The sequence below is a fragment of the Mya arenaria genome, chromosome 1 (assembly GCF_026914265.1).
Source record: "Mya arenaria isolate MELC-2E11 chromosome 1, ASM2691426v1".
Taxonomy (NCBI): Eukaryota; Metazoa; Mollusca; class Bivalvia; order Myida; family Myidae; genus Mya; species Mya arenaria.
The window spans coordinates 11,153,781-11,175,264 of NC_069122.1; the positions used below are offsets into that span (position 1 = coordinate 11,153,781).

At 35.7% G+C, this 21,484-nt stretch overlaps 1 protein-coding gene across 1 annotated transcript in view; it reads right to left on the reverse strand.

Moving 5' to 3' along the window:
- LOC128234198 (uncharacterized) overlaps positions 1 to 21,484 on the reverse strand; it is a 62,514-nt gene that overhangs the window by 14,294 nt on the left and 26,736 nt on the right. Inside the window, exon 13 of the mRNA XM_052948277.1 lies at positions 4,735 to 6,300. Within this exon, the coding sequence (XP_052804237.1) occupies positions 4,735 to 6,300 (1,566 nt within the window). The remainder of the gene's footprint in view (positions 1 to 4,734; positions 6,301 to 21,484) is intronic.

A 21,484-nucleotide genomic window follows, 5' to 3' on the forward strand; every position in this document is an offset into this window, starting at 1 on the left:
AAATAGTTTGTTAATTGCCCGGTTCCAATTTTAAAAAACCTACATAACGTGACAGGAAAAATACCAAAGTGCCTTGAAACGTCCCCCCCCCCCACCTCCAACCCCCCCCCCCCATCTTTGAGATTCTGAGTCAATGAGTGCTAATTTGATTTTACCATGGAATTTTTAACTTAATGATAAAGCTATAAATATATATCTGTACGTAGGTACATATTTGAATAGAAATTAACTTTTTGGGTAAAATCTATTTTCATGTACTCATTTCATTGTCAGCTCTTTAAAGCTGCACTCTTACAGATGGAACGTTTCAGCATCTGTTTTATTTTTCGTCTTATTATCTAATAGAACGAGTTACGCTTTGATATCATAATTGTAAAAAACAGTACCAAAACGTAAAAAAAAATTGTGTTGGAGACCGGGTTGGAACCCGTGTCGCCAAAATTGCAGTCCAGCGTCATATTCACTGAGCTACGACGGCTTACTCTAATCGGGTGACATTACTAAGCTATATACCTACCTCGGTAATATCATGTGATAACACCGACTAGCCAATTACGCATAAAAAATGAATTATACCTGGTAGACATTCCCAGTAATCTTTTTTATGGAAAAATACGAAATAACTGCTAAACTTAAATAAATTGTAAACTATGTGGTACTTCAGTTAGAAAGTTTCAATGCATTGTACACATCGATGCCAAGTTTATGTCAGTTTTCGACAGTTTTCTTTTTTTTTCACTATTTTATCATACGGAGTACAGCCCCTTTAAAGCATTAGTAATGCTTTTAGCCATAAAACATTAATATTCAAACGTATTAATGAATATCTGCGATCTGATCTTTTTCAGCAGTCTTATATCACTGGCTGTTAGATATTTACGCAAAAATTGGCTCATTCCAAGACAACAAAAAAATAAAATGTCAAAACAGTAAATCTGTAATATATTGAATTATATTCTGATTATATTGAACTTGGAGTTTAAATTGTTATTATTGTTTTTCACAATTTGAAAGACAAAAACTTTCCTGCCTATATATTATAAGATCAATAAACATAGAATCAATTTGGCCCTGCCTTATTTCTGTAATCAGTGTTTTATAACCTTCATTTCCAGACAGGTAATATAAATTCTTGAAAATTGAATGGGTTTGGCCTTGGCGTTTAAGAACATGACTGTCTATATAACATACATTTATCAGATGACATTCCTTGTTTCAAGATAATATAACTTTTTTTCTTATGTTACACTAGTTATGATATAACTTGACATTGACTAATTTAGAAACAAAGTTTTTACTAATACCAAATACATTCGAACCCGTTGACTTGAACTCGCTTGGCTTGATATTCTCGTTGGCTCGAACTAAATGTAAAGTACCTTAATTTCTTTATACTGAAGGTAAGCATTCCCGCTTGGCTCGATTTTTTAAAGGCTTGATATAACTTTGCCGGTCCATGAGAGTCAGAGCCAATGGAGTTCGACTGTATTGAACAAAATCCTCATCATGGGATCAAAATTACTAACATCCATTTCCATTTAAAGGGATACAATATAAGTTGATGCCAATTTTTCTATTTATTTTTTTAAGCATTATTATTTTAACTCATTTGACTGTAATGATAACAGAGCCGTCGTAAGACAGCGCGCTCGACTACGCCGCTTTGACTTAGAATACAATAACGATGTAATAATACCAAGTTTGGTCTCTTTATGTCAAAATTATTCGATACATAAGGTGACTTTGATGGTGCCCTCCCACCAGCCCACCCAAACAATGACACAAGTCATTCAAATAACTTGATTTCCCATGATGAAAATGTGGTTAAGAATATACAAATATGCCTGTCAAAAGAAAAAAAATATTTCAAGGGCCATAATTTGTATTTAGGGTTAAAATGGAGTTATGTTTCTTGTTGTAAGATGATCATAAATAATTTTGAATTTTATTAAGTGCATTGAATGAACAGTAAAGAAGTTTTTTTATTAAAATCCCAACTTGCCCTTAACTGTTACTTGCCTAAAACTTTAACCTAAGTCAATCAGGGGCCATAACTTGTATTAAGGATGATATGGGGTTATGTAACCTCATTGTGTGATGGTCCTGAACAATTGTGTGAAGTATTAAATCAATTGAACAAAGGGTATAGAAGTTATTAATAAATATCCCAACCTGCCCTAAAACTTTAACCTAAGTTCTATAGTCAATCATGGGCCATAATCTGTGTAAAGAATAATATGGAGTTATCTAACCTCATCATGTGATGGCCCTGAACACTTGGTGAAGTATTAAGTAAATTGAATAAAGGTATTATAAGTGAAAATCCCAACTTGCCCTAAAACTTTAACCGGACGCCAACGCCAACACCGGGGCGAGTAGTATAGCCCACCTATTCTTCAAATAGTCGAGCTAAAAACCAAAAAAATGATTTGTGAACAGATAAAAAACCCGTTGTGACCACAAATTTCCCAGTTAAAAAATAAGCAACGTCAAAATATCACAAATAACTCCAAGTGTACACAAATCTTTGTTCTGGTTTAAAAGCCAAATGAGACAAACGTAGCTTATAATGCATTCAAATAAAAAAAGATGTTTTTGCATTGATCATGATCAACCTATATTGTGCCACTTTAATACTAATAATATCTATCATGTGTTCCGGTTCCGGATGGAAAAATCAGACCCGAAGGCACCTGCGTTACCAGGTAACGAGGCTTGCCTGAGGGTCGGATTTTTCTATCCGGAACGGACACACATGATAGATATTTTTTTAGCATACCTTAAATTACATTTTTTGTAAGAAAATTCACAAGAAAGCGCGTTTTTGTACATTTCACCAAAAAGCGTATGCGATGATGTTTACTGACTTCATGACGCGCAGTAATTTGTATTCACTGCATACGTAAATAAGTTCCTTCGCTATCACGTCTTTTAAGGGTTATTTTGTTTTGTTTTTAAGGAATATTTTTGTAAAGGAAATGATAATGGAACTCATCTATTGAAATCTCATAACTATGGTTACATTAAGTGTTTAATAAAAGAAATTGAAAGTGTTACGTCAGTGCGTGACTCATATGGCATGGGGGGATGCCAGATGGAGTTTTCCAGCACAGCTGAAATCACCGGAAATGACTATTCGGTGTGCTAGAAACAAGTTTCTGAAACTCATTACAGAAAAGTTACGGACTCCTTTATAACTTTTCCTTATCTTGTTTCAGAAAAGTGTGTATTAAATGGCAATTTGTGTAAGGTCCTTTATATCATAATAATAATTTATTTTATTTTTAAAACGCCTACTTACCTACCTGTTTTTGGAATGGATGTAACCCTAATCAAACCAATTTTTTTTTCATTTGTATTAAAAGACTTCATTAGAAAACTAACACTACCCAAATGGGGTCCTTTGAAGTACAGAACTACCAACATTTTGAAAGAAAAACTTTTTAAGGTGGATGGTTGGAAGTTCAAAATATCCAAACCAGGTGTCATTGCCACAATATATTTTAAGTCACATTTTCAATAAATCTTGAATTAAAATGAATTTGGGTTGGTATGTTTTAGTTGAAAATAATTTTATCAGCATAATTATACAATAAGGGGGAAATTCTGTGACCTTCCATGGTTGGGAGTTCATACTTCTAATTCTTAATAGAATGCCTTTCACTAGATGCATCATTTAAAGGCTATGAAAATAATTTTCAATCAACAAACAAGCTTACATGTAACACATGAAAAAAGTGATGGAATGTTTAAATCATACAGATCAGTGTTTCTTTATAAGCAAAATTCTGTCCCATTCACATTATCAAAAAGTATACCTTTTTCACCAAAATTGGACTAAAAATTCACAATCCAAATTTTTCCATTTTTTTCTACTCTCAACTATTATCAAGTCAACTAGTACAGTTATTTTTAAATGTATTCTTTAAATCTCTTAAAAAAATTCACATTTTGTTTCCTTGTTTGAAATACTACCGTAAATTAAAAATATTAGGCATTTTGTAGCTATTTTCACAATTCTAAGGTTAAGGGCCATTCACCAAAAAAATAGTACAGTTGCAGAGTAAGCAAGAAAAAATAAACAAGACAGATTATTTAGCCTTTAAAATAAGGCATCTTTGGCCTATTTCATTGTAGATTTTAGGCAGGAGTTGAATTTTATCTCTTAATGAATGTCAATTTTTCATAGTTTTCCCCCTCATATATATTTGTATGAATTATACTGTAGCCAACTGGTATCTCTGTTCACTGTTTTTCTCTTCCTAAAATGTAGCCTGTTCACATTTAAAAAAGACTTCATTTTCACAAAAGTAATAGCAAAAATCACAAATTTGAAAAATATATATTTTACATAATTTTTCTCCATTATTTAGTCAAAGAACTGTTGTTAAATTCAACTTTGTAAGTGTATTTTGGCATAGAAGTCACAGTGAGCAATGTTATAAGCCAATTTTCTAGTAGCATCTTTTCATTAATGGTTGCTCGAAAAAATGTTGCTTTTCCATAATTTAGTGTTAATATTTTAATATTTCAAAGGACAGTGGCCCCATCCACAAAAAGGTCAGAAAAAGCACTTAAGTCCAAAACAAATTTGAGAATATTGAAAATCAACATGATTCCATTTGTGATGAAAGACTTTCTAAGTAACGACTAAGATCCATTAATGAAACAGGCCAATGAAATACACCTTTAAGCTGATTTTGTTACAATATTGAATAAGGAAAGTCTACCCACCATATCATCTCCGTCTGTGAGCATTGTGCTAACGGGGTTGCAGCATCTATCTGATCCAACAATCGGCAGCACAAGACGGCAAGCGTACAACTCAACTTCGTCATCTAATAAAGCCTCCAGGTACCTGTCATCAGCCAATCGCAAAACAGCACTGACCAAAGATGTCCCCAAGCGCTTTTGGACTGCACCACACTTTTTATTCCCTGTGTTTGCTTTCAAGGACAGAGCACCAACAGAAGGTGACAACCCAGTTTTATTGGCAATAGTTCTAAATGCGGAATGTCTTTTAGTTGAGGGAGGCGTCTTAAGACCTTTTGCAGTATTGAAGTCTGACATTTCTTTTTGTACAACATTTTGGAAAATTTCTTCTTGTGACTCAGTTGCAGGACCAAGTGTTTTTTCAGGCGGTACCAGCCCACCTGTGTTAGAAACATCAATATTTGATATATTCTTTTCATGAGTTTCACCAGTTGCACCATGAATGTCATTGGTTCCAGAGCTGTTATCCTGTTTATACCTCTTGGCCACAGTTTTCATAGCCAGTGGTGTCCACAAAGGCGGTTCAGCATATTGCACACTTGTTTTTGAATAAATATCTGGTTGTGTTTTGTCTTCAAAATCAATGGTTCTTTTTTCAGGGACATTTTCAACATGTGCAAATTGCGACATTAGCTGATCTGAGTTAAGTCCATTATTGTTTGTGTGATCTGAATGCTTTGGATTTGCTAAAATGTACGGCGTAAGGTTAATATCATCCTCTTCAGTAGGGTATTGCCTTTTTGGTGTAGAAAATCCAGTCATTATAGGACTGGAACCAGTTGGACACACCGTTAACTGTCCACTTACTTCTGAAGCATTTTCAATATAGGTATTTACAGTCATGTTTGAATTAAAGTCCCTGTGGTTATTTCCCTGAGAGGTGATGGATATTTTAGGTGCAGTAAACTGACGTTCATATTCACCATTTGAAACGTTTGCATTCAAATCTCCTGCAGTTGTATTATAACTTACAAACAAAGGTTCCCTATCAGAGGTGCTATTGCCATGTTCGGTGTTTTCAGAGTTCTGATTTTGTGACAGCGTGTCTAACTGTGCTTTTAGTTTTGCAACTTCAAGACTCAATAGTATTTTTTCTTCTGTTGCTTGTTCAATTTGCAGTCGGAGAATTTCTTCATTATTGTTGTTATTGTCATTGTTTGCAGACTGCTGTGTCTGCTGACTTCCATGGCCCAGATTCTGTTGACTCACCACATGTGAGTCAGTCCCAACCATGGCCGATCCGGCTAGCTGAGTCACGCCACATTTCTCCGAAGAGGAGCCAGGTAAATTTGAATCTTTTCCAAATTGGTTCCCATTTATGGGCTGCAAATCATGGCCGACTACATTGCTGGAGCTGGGAGCCAAAATGCTGACAGGAAGTTGCATTGAGACTGAGGAATTATGGGAAGAGGTAGAGACAATGGAATTATGGGATGTGTTTTCAGGTGTTGATGTAGATTTCTCCCTAGGAGAATAGTCCTGCATCTCATCTTGGTGTACTACACTGTTGCACTCTGCAAATGCATCCTGAAAGACACAGAAATAAACCCGTTTACAGACTATGTTATTACCACATTTAAACTATTTAACTATATAACGTTGCATAAAATATAACAATATTCCTGCAATGCATTAGAAACCACACAGACATGCTCAATAACCCCAAAAAGAGGTAAGAAATATTCTAGAACATACCTTACAACATTACACAATTCATGAGCACATAAAAAAGTTCTCTACAGACACCAATCACTTGACCAAAAGGAAAACAGCAACACTTATGGACGAATATCAAAGCAATAGCCATGCGCTAAGACACAATTAAGATACAAAGATAAAACTACCCACATCAAAGCTGCAAGGCTGACAGAAGATCATGTATCAGACAGCTTATACAACCACTACAAGACTAGCTAAATGGCAATGAAGATTAAACATCAGAAGATGGATATAAAACAATTGTTGATCATGGTATGAGGCTTGTAGTTACCCCTTTTATGTTTAATCCTCAAAAAAGCTTTATATCAATTTCAATCCTTGTTCAAGGCATGGGAAACTACTTGTTTCTAAGGCAATAACTTGTAAAACAAGTGCTAATTTCAACCAAAAGTAGAACAAAGACCCTTCTTTGCAGATGAAATAGTATCAGTCAAAGAAATTTTGGAAATTAGCTGTATTAGCTTATAACTAGGGCTTTTAACCATAGCAGAACAGAGGTATTTTTTGGCGAATTAAATAGTAACAGGGGCAATGAACTGTTAGAAGAGACCTTTCAAAAGAAAGTAGAACATTTTTAAGGTCTCTTTTTGGAAATGAAATCTTATCATTGAAATAAGGCTATTGGATATGAACAAGCCCCAAATTGTTCAACAGTGCTTGGCATCAAAACATTTAAAAAGCACTGCTTTATAAGAATATAAATCCAGAATTTGAGAAAGCCAGGAAAGCATTTTTCAGCACAGGGTTTGTGGGCTTGTGCTAATTTCACCCTCAGGCATCAGTTTAAGGAATGCATCTGTCGTTTAATAGACAAATTCCATAGCTTGTTTCAGGGATTTGAAACAGGTAGTATTAGGGCAATGATTTATGTAATAAAGTCAGCAAGTGAGCTGTAAACAAATAGTAATCAGCATGATATATGACTGAGGATCCAGCTGCCTTTTTTAAGCTGTTAGGGACACAAACAGTACTTCAAAGTAGTCATCAAAAGTAGACCTTTGGATGAACAAGCCTGAATTCTAACACAATTGCTTGGCATAAAAATTCTCAGCAATCCTTGCTTTATAAAATCCAGAACTTGACTAAGCCCGGAAAGCATTTTACCAGTGCCAGGCTTGTGGGCTTATGCTAATTTCAACCAGTGCTTTTAGCAGCATCTTTGTGCGTTAACATTAGATTTGAAGTTTATTTAAGGATTACTTGAATCCTACCATTGATTTGCAAGGCTACAGTCGAGATGTTTTTCTAACACTTAACTTAATCAAGGTTAGGAATAACTAGGAAAAAGTAACCTTTGCACTTATATTGAATTTCTCTGAAATTATAGTTTCCTTTTTCCTGCGTTAATGGTTACGTGCGTTAAAAACTGATATATTGGCATTTACTTAATATAATTTGAATTATATGAATTTATAAAGACTGATACTGCAGTTATTGCCATCAAAAATTAGGAATTTGATGTGGCAAAGAAATTAATTTGATTTTTTCCTGATTTCCTGACCAACCATAATTTCATTGCACCTGAATCATTAAGTTATGTATTACCGGCAGAAAAATAGTTGTTGTTAATAGTTGTATTACCGGCAGAAAAATAGTTCTTGTTAATTTTTGTATTAACGGCAGAAAAATAGTTCTGACTGTTTTTTTTGTTTTTTCTTCTTCTTTGCCTTTTAGGGTTAAATATTTGGTAGTTTCTTTTAAAGAAAAATTCATGATTGTACTTCCACAAAATAGCTACAAATACCAGTGTTAGAAGGATACATTAAGGCACAACTTTCCTATATATCTCAACCTACCCTATATTTTCAGTGTAAAATTGGAAACAATTAATTTTTATTTTTCTGCCTAAAAGTAGAAAATACAATGTTTTTTTTAAAGCATAATCTGATCATGATTTGTACTGTTTGTTAGATTGAATGCAGCGTTATTAAAAGATCAAAGTGTGTATTTATTCTTATCAATAAAGCAATTTTATTCTTATCAATAAAGCAATTTTATTGAAAGCAGCTCTGACATAAGAAACACATTAAAACCATTGCTGATTTATTTTCGTATCGTTTGATAAAATGTTACACTGGAGATAAAATTGTTAAATGGATAATATTTGTAATAAAAAATAAAAGTTAAAAAAAATAAAGTGCATGATATCATCATTTTAATAGCATTCTATTTGCAATGGTAATTAAGTTACCACACAAGAGCGCTGTAGAGGGAATGTCCTTGCTTGTCTGTTATTACCTCAGTCAAACAAGGATCATAACTGGACAGTTAATAAAGTCAGAGTTATGGGCCTTGCTATAATTTCTATATATTTGTCTTTACCAAGTTTCATTTCAACATCTTGAATACATCTTTGAGTTATGGCCAAGAGCAAGGTTTTTGCACTAGTACGGTGTCACGGCTGCCGATGTTCAATAAAGGAATATATGAAAGCATGTCTAATTATTGCACTTTAACAAGGGGTTTTAATCAATAATTAGTTAAGCCAGTATGATGGGCTTTGCCACATTATTGTCATTATAAACTCAAGTTTGAATAACAGTGACTATTATAAACAATCTGTGCCTTATATGGGGATCCAATAATTTATAAATAAAGCTATTATAATGAGTGTGTGTTCTGTTTGTGGTGTTTGTATTTGTGTATGTATAGTGTTCATGCATTTGATCCCTAGTCCATTGACGTTGAATTTGCCCTTGCTTTGTGCAACTAAACAGGGTTTATTTTTGAATTTTCGACTACTGGGTTTGTCCCTGTAGTTTTTATTGTATTATTATAATGTGAGCACATCATAAACAGGCAAATTAAAACTGAGGAAAAGTTTGAACATTTAGGGTTTCATGCAGATGGTGCAATAAATTCTGCAAATTGCTTTTCTTTTCTTAAAGCAATGAGTTCTTCGAGACAATTCAATTATGAGAAATAAAGTATGCTTAAAATAGTTTGCAAGTCGTTAAAAAACATGTTGATTCTATTTTACATGCTATCTTTCTAAGTCTTTTATCACACATTTCTTTGTAAAGAGTCTTGTATGATATTATAATGAAAATGTTGAAAAAATATTGTTCTTACAATATTAAATGTTTTAATAGTATCTTAAAGTGACACTCTTATTCATCTTAAAGTGACACTCTTATTCAAAATCAATGCATGTATACACACGAATAACAAACATATTTTTGAGTAATACATCTTTAACTACTTATAAAAATATTAATTACTGATCTCAAGATTATTACAGTGTTTGTAATAGTTGAAAACACAAAAATATTAAATGATTGGTGAGTGCTAAAAGATTTACTGTGATCTACTATTGTCTTATAAGGTAGAAATACCATGTTTTCTGCACCATTCTTTCAAATTTAACTCTTTATCTTTCATAAGAAACATTGTTTTCGACATTTATTCATCCTTTTTGGTATATCAAAACAGTTGTATTAATTGTGGTAAATCTAAATTGGGAGTAAGAGTGCAATAATTCTTTAAGGCTAAAAAGCAAGATTTTTTACAACTCAAACAAGAACTGATAAAGCCTATTTAGGAGTATGAAAAACACTCACTTTGGTAAGTTCAAGCAAATCCTTCACTTGTGACTTAATCAATCTTTAATACTTACCACACACACACCAATTAAATTTCAAATAATTAATTAATATCCAATTAAAATCCATTTTCATTTAAAGTTTTGCCCCCAAATTTCCATTATCTCTCAAAAATATTAATTCTAGAATTAATTCATAACTTTAAACAAAGCTGGAAAACATACCTTATATTTCACATGTTAAACAATTCTCTTAATATCAGAAGTACACAAGCCCTTTGTAATGATACCCAACCCTGCTTTGTTGGGCATACAACTCGCACCCTACATGTCTGAACTACTACTAAAATCCTCCGCCCAACCGTCCAACTATTCAGTGCTTCTCAGTCCTTGCGGACTAGTACTACCGACAAGGTAACCTATCTCTTCACAATTTTCCAACTGCTAGAATCACACAGAAAAGCAGAAAAAATCAATCCAATCTCTGGGACAGGTTTTTCACCTATATTTCACAGCCTGATGAAATATTGCCCTGGTTTTATCTCCCAGTAAAGTGATTCCTGGAATGAAATAATTTCTCTGTGGAGTAACTATATCAAGATTACCACAGACTGACATATTACATGTTGTTGTTTTTTCCCTGCAGACTATGTCATTTAACTGTTCTTATATAAAAGATTGGCACATAATATGTTGTTAAAAATCCTATAAGATGTGGTTTGCATGAAATAATTATGCAGACCTTGTCATTTGACTGGGTTTTATTAAGGATTTCTTTTCTGTTGACAATGACACAACTCTTAACTTATCTGAAGTGTGCAAAGAGAATGGTAATAGATTCTGTAACATAAACATCAGCAGAGACCTGTTTTTATTTTTCTCTTCAAATATTGATATTTTCCTCCTCCCTCGCCAAATTAAAGTCAGAATGTAACTCTGGATAGAGCTACCCTCATTCTTTAACATGAGCCAATCTATGGCACTGGCACTTAAGACCCCAATTTAAAGTCTTACCCAGAAGACTTTAGTAATTTTATTGGTGAAAAGCAGAATCAGACTTGTGACCATTCTCAACTCCTATACAAGATAGTCTCAAGTCCTATACAAGATAGTCTCAAGTCCTATATAATGGTTGTCCAAGGCTGTTTGTCCAAGGTTGTTTGTTAATGATTGTTTGTCCAATGCCATTTATTAATGGTTGTTTGTCAAAGGTTGTTTAACAAAGGTTGTTTGTTGGTGGTTTTTTGTCTACAGTTGTTTTGTCCAAGGTTGTTTATTATTGGTTGTTTATCCAATGTTGTATGTCCAAGGTTTTTTGCCAAAGGTTGTCTTTCTATGGTTGTTTGACCAGGATTGTTTGTCAAAGGTAGTCTATCTATGTTGATTGTCCAAGGTTACTTGTCAAAGGTTGCTTGTCCAAGGTTGTATGTCCATGTTTGTTTGTCAACAGTTGTTTGTCCCTGGTTGTATGTCCAAGGTTGTTTGTCCAAAGTTATTTGTCCAAGGTTATTTTTCCAAGGTTATATGTTCAAGGTTGTTTGTCAAAGGTTGTATGTCCATATTTGTTTGTCAGAGGTTGTTTGTCCATGGATGTTAGTCCAAGGTTATTTGTCAAAGGTTATTTTCCAAGGTTATATGTCCAAGGTTGTTTGTCTATGGTTGTTTGTCCAAAGCAATCTGTTTATGGTTGTTTGTCTATGTTTGTTTGTCCAAGGTTGTATGTCCATATTTGTTTGTCAGAGGTTGTTTGTCCATGGATGTTAGTCCAAGGTTATTTGTCAAAGGTTATTTTCCAAGGTTATATGTCCAAGGTTGTTTGTCTATGGTTGTTTGTCCAAAGCAATCTGTTTATGGTTGTTTGTCTATGTTTGTTTGTCCAAGGTTTTTTGTCAATGGTTGTCTGTCCAAGTTTGTTTGTCCAAGGTTTTTTGGCCAAGGTTGTTTGTCCAAGATTAGTTGTCCAAGTTTGTTTGTCCAAGGTTATTTGTCCAAGGTTGTTTGTCCAAGGTGGTTTGTCCATGGTTGTTTGTCCAAGGTTGTTTGAGCATGGTTGTTTGTCCAAGGTTGTATGTCCATGGTTGTTTGTCCAAAGCTATCTGTTTATGGTTGTTTGTCTATGTTTGTTTGTCCAAGGTTGTTTGTCCATGGTTGTTTGTCCAAGGTGGTTTGTCCAAGGTTGTTTGTCCAAGGTTGTTTTATCCAAGGTGGTTTTTCTAAGGTAGTTTGTCCAAGGTTGTTTGTCCAAGGTTGTGTCCATTGTTGTTTGTCCATGGTTGTTTTTCTACTGTTGCTTGTCCATTGTTGTTTTTCCAAGGTTGTTTGTCCAAGGCTGTTTGTCCATGGTCCAAAAACATGTGTGAATCCTTTTAAAAACATCAGAGTGATTTTGTCGACTTTTAAAACATGGCACAGGCTGTTTGTCCATGATTGTTTGACCAAGGTTGTTTATCCAAGGTTGTTTGTCCATGGTTGATTGTCCAAGGTTGTTTGTCAAAGGTTGTTTGTCTGAAGATGTTGAGGTTATTTGTTTTAGGTTGTTTGTGTAATATTGTTGTTTGTCCAATGTTGTTAGTCCAAGGTTGTCTTTCCACGGTTATTTGTCAACCATTGTTCGCCAATGAGTCATTAGATCCGCTGAAAACTTTCTTGAAAACTTAATTGATCCTTCTTATGCAATACATATTGCTATAAGACAAAACATCAAAACATAGTCAAAGTCTTGTTGATGCATACACACCCAAAACATGATAATATGTTTATAATGTATTATTCAAAGAGCGCTTTTATGTTTTTAAACATGAAACCAGGTACCAGGGCTTGATACTCAATAATTGCATATTTATTAAACATTCAAAATATTATTATGTTTGGCTTACACTTTCATTGTAAATGTAATCATTACAGATTTACACTATATTTCTAGGAATCATTATAAAACTAATGATACCAATCAGTCTGCAATGTGAAAAACATTGTACCTTAATTACAAGTATTGATTTATTACAATGGAAGCAAAGGTACACTGTATTGACCCCTGCGCCAAGTTTTCACTGACGCACAAAATCACCCTGAAGCTTTTAAAGGGACTTGCTTATGTTTTGAGACCAAAATGCTATTTCACGGTAATGCATCTGAAAACACTAATTGGATATTAATTTTATTCTTTGATACCAAAATAGCAGGAATACAACTGAAGTGTAAAAAATTCTGGTTGTAGTAGGGAGCAAACCCATGCTGGTACAGTCAAGAAAAAATTAGAAAACTGACTCCTTCACCACTCTGCCACAAAAACTCATACAAAAGCCGATGTATATTTAAACATTTGTCAAATACATTGGAAACATCACATGATAATATCCATCAACCAATCACGATACAATATTTTGATGAATTGCATTACTAACGGTATTCAAAATTGTGGTCTTCAAAGACAATAATTGAGCAAATATCAACATTACTTGAAGTGTATTTTACAAATCTTTGATGAGTCCCTTTAAACTATCCCTTCTGTCATTTTCTGAAATGAAATGTTAGTTTTTAACTTATTTATTTTATAACGATTGTGAAACAAGTTATTCAACATTATATTAATCACTCTTGTTGGCATGATATTACGCCAGAGTGTGATGTGGTGTTGAGGGAGAAACTGGAGTACCCGGGGGAAACCCAATTATCCGGCTTGGTGACCACAAACCAAGCTCACAGACTGGGTATCAAACCTGTTTTGACTAGGTATAAAGCAAGTGTGCTAACCGGACAACTGAACTCACACAAATTTGAAATTTGCAAGAAAAGTTGTCAATGTAATAACATATATCATTATTATTGTTATTATTATTATTATTATTATTATTATACAACATATACATTTTTTATAATTATTATCATCATTACATCATCATCATTATCAGCGCAGGCAAATATTGGTGGGGCATATTTTGGCCAGGGCAGAATATGTATCTAAGAATTTACACTATTCCAGTACTATTTTTCTTACAAAATTTACTAAATTTGCCTAATTTAAGAAATGTCACATTACTCTTGGAACTCACACAAATTTGACACCAACAAGTGACTTAACAAGACAAGAATTATTATAAAGAAATTTGAAGCACAATCTCATGTTCACAGGAAATACGATTATCTTTTTTTCTTCCCAATCAGCAGAAATATTTTCACTTGATTTTCCTCAATTTTCCTTGACAAAGCATGAAAACCTGCTATAACTTGCAAGAACTGAGAATTAAGATTGCTGACTGTTGTGTTGTTGTTCCATGGCTGTAGTCAAGCAGGCTGAGAGCAAAAAAAGCCTAAAAGCCTCTAATTTTAATGTTACTTAGAGCGTTTTCGCTTTTACTTTCCCATGCCAAACAACCAGGACACAAAAGTTTGGTGAGTCACCAAGGAACTGTGAGTCATATGGAGCTTTTTCCAATGTGGCCTTGTTTTCTCCTGGTAATGGATTACATCACTGCCATAGCATGCTTTTCTCTTTGAGAGGACCAGCAAAAACGGACCTTTACTTGCCATGCACTACAAGAAAAATGCCAATATCTACCCAAGCCATGACTTCACTAAAAGCAACCTTGGTGATTTATTTAAAAAAAATTAACAAAGGAGAAATCAATCATTAAATAACTGTAGAAATTAGAATCAACTTATTGGAGAAATTGATTGTGAACTAACTGAGAAAGTTGACCTCCAACAGCTGGAGAAATAGACCATCAATGAAATGGAGCAGTTGACCCCACCATTGAAATGGAGCGCTTGACCCCATTAATGAAATGGAGCAGTTGACCCCATTAATGATATGGAGCAGTTGACCCCATTAATGAAATGGAGCAGTTGACCTCATTAATGAAATGGAGAAGTTGACCCCTCCATTAAAATGGAGAAGTTGACCCCTCCATTGAAATGGAGCAGTTGACCAACAACAAACTGGAAAAATTGCCCATCAACTTACTGGAGATTAACTTACAGGAGATGCTGACCATCAACTTACTGGAGTTATTGCAAACCAACATAAGTCGACCACCAACTAACTGATAAAGTTGACCACCAAATAACTGATGAAGTTGACCACCAACTAACTGATGAAGTTGATCACCAACTGACTGATGAAGTTGACCACCAACTGACTGGTGAAGTTGACCACCAACTGAGTGGTGATTGTTCACCAACTGACTGATGAAGTTGACCACCAACTGAATGATGAAGTTGACCACCAACTGACTGGTGAAGTTGACCACCAACTGACTGGTGAAGTTGACCACCAACTAACTGATGAAGTTGACCATCAACCAAATGGAGAAAATGCCCACCAACCGAAATTGACCATGAGCTAACTGGAGTAGAAAAAACTGAAGAACTTTTGATTAGTCAACTAACTAGAGAGGTTGACCACCCACTAACTAAAGAAGTTGACCACCAACCAACTGGAGAATATGACCACCAACTAACTGGAAAAGTCGACCACCAACTAACTGGAGAATATGACCACCAGCTAACTGGAAAAGTCGACCACCAACTAACTGGAGACAATAACCACCAACTAACTAGAGAAATTGACCACTAACTAACAGGAGAAATTGACCACCAAATAACAGGAGAAATTGACCACCAACGAACAGGAAAAATTGACCACCAACTAAACAGGGGAAATTGACCACCAACTAACTGGAAAAATTGACCGACTTATGGCAGAAATTGACCACCAACTATCTGCAAAAAAATAACACAAACAACCCGAACTTCCATGAAACCATGTCAGAATAAGAGCACTTGATATGGATGCAAATTTATCTCAGTTAACCAAGGGGCATTACTCAAGAGGTAATGTAGTCAGAGTGATCTGACATCCATTTTGTGGTTCAGACATTGTGAATAAATTTCATAAGCTTATCAGATTCTTGAAAAGTGCTTCAAATGATGCAGTTTGTCTTAAGCTTAACAGATTCAGTAGTGATCAACAAATATCATATTTGAGTGAATCATACATTATTTAAAAAATCATTTTTAATGCCACTACTTAAAATCCAAATTCCAGAAATTATAAACAAAATTTTCTGATACAAAGACATTTATTCCAAGCACAGCTCATATCAATACAGCTTAAAGAGAAGTAGTTAACTGCTGGTGCAGGCGCTCTTTGATCATTTTTCCAATAAGCCTGATGGGAAACATGTGCAGGTTTCTGTGTATGGCATTCTCTTGTTAACTCATTACTGCCAATCTATCAAGGGCTATAACAAGTGGTAAATGAGTTGCAGAGTTATCTTATCATTTACTTATTGTCATTGCAACAGATAACACAAGCATAAGCCTATGACTTCTCAAGCCGGCAAGTGAAGGGTTTGGATTTGCCATAGATTTAGAAATTAACAAATTCATGTTATTATGTCCCAGATTTTATAGTCAATCTGGATTGGAATCCAATTAAGCATGTGGTGTGATTTCCCAACTAAACAAATTTCCTCAGTTGCATTGGTCACATAATGTATGTCTATAACAGAGGTCGAAATATGCAGTCTGTACTGGTAAAATACCTTCAGGACTAATTTGAGCATATCAATGGTACAGCATGATGATTTCTTATTGCCAGCACATACTAGTATTAGGATCCAGGCTTGTGTTAGTTTATTTTTGGTGTTGGTATTTGTGTATGTGTTTTATGTTTGTATCTATATTTCAAGGTTGTTTGCCTTGTGCCCTAAACAGGGAGTATTTTTGAATTTTCGACTACTAGGCTTTTCCCTGTATTTTTCATTGTACTGATTGTTGTTCACAAAATAATTGACATCAGACACTCAGTTATAAGTACCTGGTGAAAATTTGGAAATGAAGATGGTATGGGAATCCTTTGGAAAGCACTTGCTATAGGTGTGGGACACCACTGACTTTAAGTGTAGGAAAGGACAGTGAGCATGGTGAAAGAGGGTGGTACATCAGGAAAGAAACACATCATTCTTATATTCAGATATTTTTCAATATAATTTTCTTTGGAAATATGAAGTGTTATATATAATTATTTTCTAACTAATAAAGTAATGAAACATTATGTGCACTTGAGCATGTACACATTCATGTCAAAGTTGTAATTGAGTATTAACGTTATTTGAAAAATCTCTGATCAAACTTGAACCTGTGCTAGATTTTTTCATTAAATCAAGGGAGACAATTTGTTCCTTGAGTTTCGCTTCTTTTAAAACACACACTGTCATATTTGAATCTATTGATGTTTCAGGTTCCTTTCACATCCATCTACAATGTTCATAGTGTAATGAAAAGTAATTTCATGTGCTTAAACAATGCATTTCAAGGAAGACAATTTAGGAACAGTGGGCTAAAGAGTTATGGTTCTTATTATGTGCAAGTGTCAAACATGTATTGCCATATATTACCCCCATTCACATTTTTAGTATAATTTTGTACAATGATTCAGCATTTCTTTAACCAAGGGAAGTAATCTGGTAACATTGAGTCAAAGAGTTATGATTCTTGTACTACACACATATTCACAATCAGTGATAGTTTTGGCGCAATTTACTGCCTTATAAAGGCTGTTTCCCCTTATGAAAAAATGTACATTAAGTCATTTTTCCTAAAAATTGATAATTTCTTCCCAATTTGATAAATGCAGATTATCTTAATGAATTAAAAAGGCAATGACATTCTTGAAGAATAAATTAAATCTTAACAAAAATAACTATTTCACAGCATTATGTATGCATAACAATGTGAAACATGTATATTTGCCATTATATTAGCTTTTTTGGCCTGATTTTGTACTTTTCCCAATGTCACCATTTTTCCAATTTGCAGGGTACAGGCAGTAAAAATAAATAGTAAAAAAATCACTGACATTGTTACAATTATATTGATGCACATTTGCAGGCCCTTAATTATTGCATTATGCTTTTGTACACGCAATTTTAAACCAGTACAAGAAACCATACAATTACGAGTTTGCCAGTTCTTAAATCTCTGGTCAGAGTCTTTTCTTCTCCAACTAAGACATTGTTGTCCCTGCAATTTTCTCTCAAAAATAGATTTTCTCTCTTGGAATAAAAATGCAAACTCGCAATTACGGCCTGGCTGTCAAAGTGTGCAGCAAGTGACCTGATTAAATTACATTTTATTGTCAGGAAATCGGGAAAGCCTAGGAATATATTTGTCATTCCAAAATCTGTTTATTTTGGTGACTCACGCACTACCAGTGCAGATTTCTTTTGCCTTTTTCTCCAGGAATTGGAATGGCCTATCTAATAATTTCTTGCAGAATTCATTGGAAAGTCCGCTTAATGTAAAGGCTAATATCGGGTGAAGAAAAAAAATAATGGCAATTTTATTTTGCTGCATTGCAAGGAAATTGGAGTAAGATTGTCAGTGTGTGACAACATAACAATGATTCATTAAGCACCTTTTCATGACACATGCCATTATCGTTAGTGTGTACGTGTCTTTGTGCCAGTCCTTAGATTGCAATAAGTGCAGTTAGGTAAAATAATCATTTATCTAAAGTTGGAATAAGACATCAAATATAGAACGAGCAGTTTCAATTATAATATAATGATTGGTTCAGACATTGTATGATCAAAAGTGATTAAATCTAAGAAGTTAATGAGTTCTTCAGTTTAAATATGAATTGTAATACAAACCCTTTGCTCATGAATGCATGGACTAACCCGGCTTTGCTCATGAATGCATGGACTAACCCGGCTTTGCTCATGAATGCATGGACTAACCTGGCTTTGCTCATGAATGCATGGACTAACCCGGCTTTGCTCATGAATGCATGGACTAACCCGGCTTTGCTCATGAATGCATGGACTAACCCGGCTTTGCTCATGAATGCATGGACTAACCCGGCTTTGCTCATGAATGCATGGACTAACCCGGCTTTGCTCATGAATGCATGGACTAACCCGGCTTTGCTCATGTATGCATGGACTAACCCGGCTTTGCTCATGAATGCATGGACTAACCCGGCTTTGCTCATGTATGCATGGACTAACCCGGCTTTGCTCATGAATGCATGGACTAACCCGGCTTTGCTCATGAATGCATGGACTAACCCGGCTTTGCTCATGAATGCATGGACTAACCCGGCTTTGCTCATGAATGCATGGACTAACCCGGCTTTGCTCATGTATGCATGGACTAACCCGGCTTTGCTCATGAATGCATGGACTAACCCGGCTTTGCTCATGTATGCATGGACTAACCCGGCTTTGCTCATGTATGCATGGACTAACCCGGCTTTGCTCATGAATGCATGGACTAACCCGGCTTTGCTCATGAATGCATGGACTAACCTGGCTTTGCTCATGAATGCATGGACTAACCCGGCTTTGCTCATGAACGCATGGACTAACCCGGCTTTGCTCATGAATGCATGGACTAACCCGGCTTTGCTCATGAATGCATGGACTAATTCGGCTTTGCTCATGAATGCATGGACTAACCCGGCTTTGCTCATGAATGCATGGACTAACCCGGCTTTGCTCATGAACGCATGGACTAACCCGGCTTTGCTCATGTATGCATGGACTAACCCGGCTTTGCTCATGAATGCATGGACTAACCCGGCTTTGCTCATGAATGCATGGACTAACCCGGCTTTGCTCATGTATGCATGGACTAACCCGGCTTTGCTCATGAATGCATGGACTAACCCGGCTTTGCTCATGTATGCATGGACTAACCCGGCTTTGCTCATGTATGCATGGACTTACCCGGCTTTGCTCATGAATGCATGGACTTACGAATGCATGGACTTACCCGGCTTTGCTCATGAATGCATGGACTTACCTGGCTTTGCTCATGAACGCATGGACTAACCCGGCTTTGCTCATGAACGCATGGACTAACCCGGCTTTGCTCATGAATGCATGGACTAACCCGGCTTTGCTCATGAATGCATGGACTAACCCGGCTTTGCTCATGAACGCATGGACTAACCCGGCTTTGCTCATAAATGCATGGACTAACCCGGCTTTGCTCATGAATGCATGGACTAACCCGGCTTTGCTCATGAACGCATGGACTTACCTGGCTTTGCTCATGAATGCATGGACTAACCCGGCTTTGCTCATGAATGCATGGACTAACCCGGCTTTGCTCATGAATGCATGGACTAACCCGGCTTTGCTCATGAATGCATGGACTAACCCGGCTTTGCTCATGAACGCATGGACTAACCCGGCTTTGCTCATGAACGCATGGACTTACCTGGCTTTGCTCATGAACGCATGGACTAACCCGGCTTTGCTCATGAACGCATGGACTTACCTGGCTTTGCTCATGAATGCATGGACTAACCCGGCTTTGCTCATGAATGCATGGACTAACCCGGCTTTGCTCATGAACGCATGGACTTACCTGGCTTTGCTCATGAATGCATGGACTAACCCGGCTTTGCTCATGAATGCATGGACTAACCCGGCTTTGCTCATGAATGCATGGACTAACCCGGCTTTGCTCATGAACGCATGGACTTACCTGGCTTTGCTCATGAATGCATGGACTAACCCGGCTTTGCTCATGAATGCATGGACAAACAAATCATTGCTGACATACTTTTGCAAATGCTTGCATTTGCAAACCCACCTTTGCTGAAAACGATATCACCCTTTGCTGACAAATCCACCTTGGTTTATGCACGTATGGACAAAACCCTCCTTTGCTGACAAACTCACCTTTCGCATGCATGCATTGACAAAGCTAAATTTGCTGCCAAACCACCCTTTGTGCCCATGCAAATAGGACAAACCCACTTTTGCAGATGAGTGCATGGACATATCCACCTTTGTTTACAATTTCACCTTTGCTTCTACATTCATGGACATATCTACATTTGCTGCCATATCACCCTATGCCCATGCATTTAGGGCAATACTACCGTATTATATCATGCATAGGACGCCCTTTTTTACCCCCAATTCTCGTCTTAAAAATGCTTGCGTCCTTTCTATGCTATTAGAATTTCATCTGTTTTTTTCCAAGTCCATTTCAGGTCCAAAATCTCGGACCGGGGAGGAACGCGGTAATAGTAAGTATCTGTAATGCGTCACCGAAGAGAACAACATAGGTAAAATCACGCAAGTTAACACACGCAGAAATATATTGAATGTTTACTTTAAAATGATTTATTGAGAAATAAATTGAAAACAAACATGAGTGTTTACTTTTTTACAAAAGGGACGCTACTCACAAAAACTCGATGTGAGTCAGCACTTTAACTGGATTTAGTTATAACGGCAACGGAAAATCGGGAAAGAAGGTAAATATCAATTAATCGTTGTTCATGATTTTAATGTTTCGATATTTTACAAAACATTTTGTTGTATCTTACTGTTTTAAAAAAATAATAAAGGAATTTGCATAACGCAAAGTAGCATTATTGTCACTATCAAATCCTTTCAAATGTGCGAAGGTGTGAAAAACACCTGA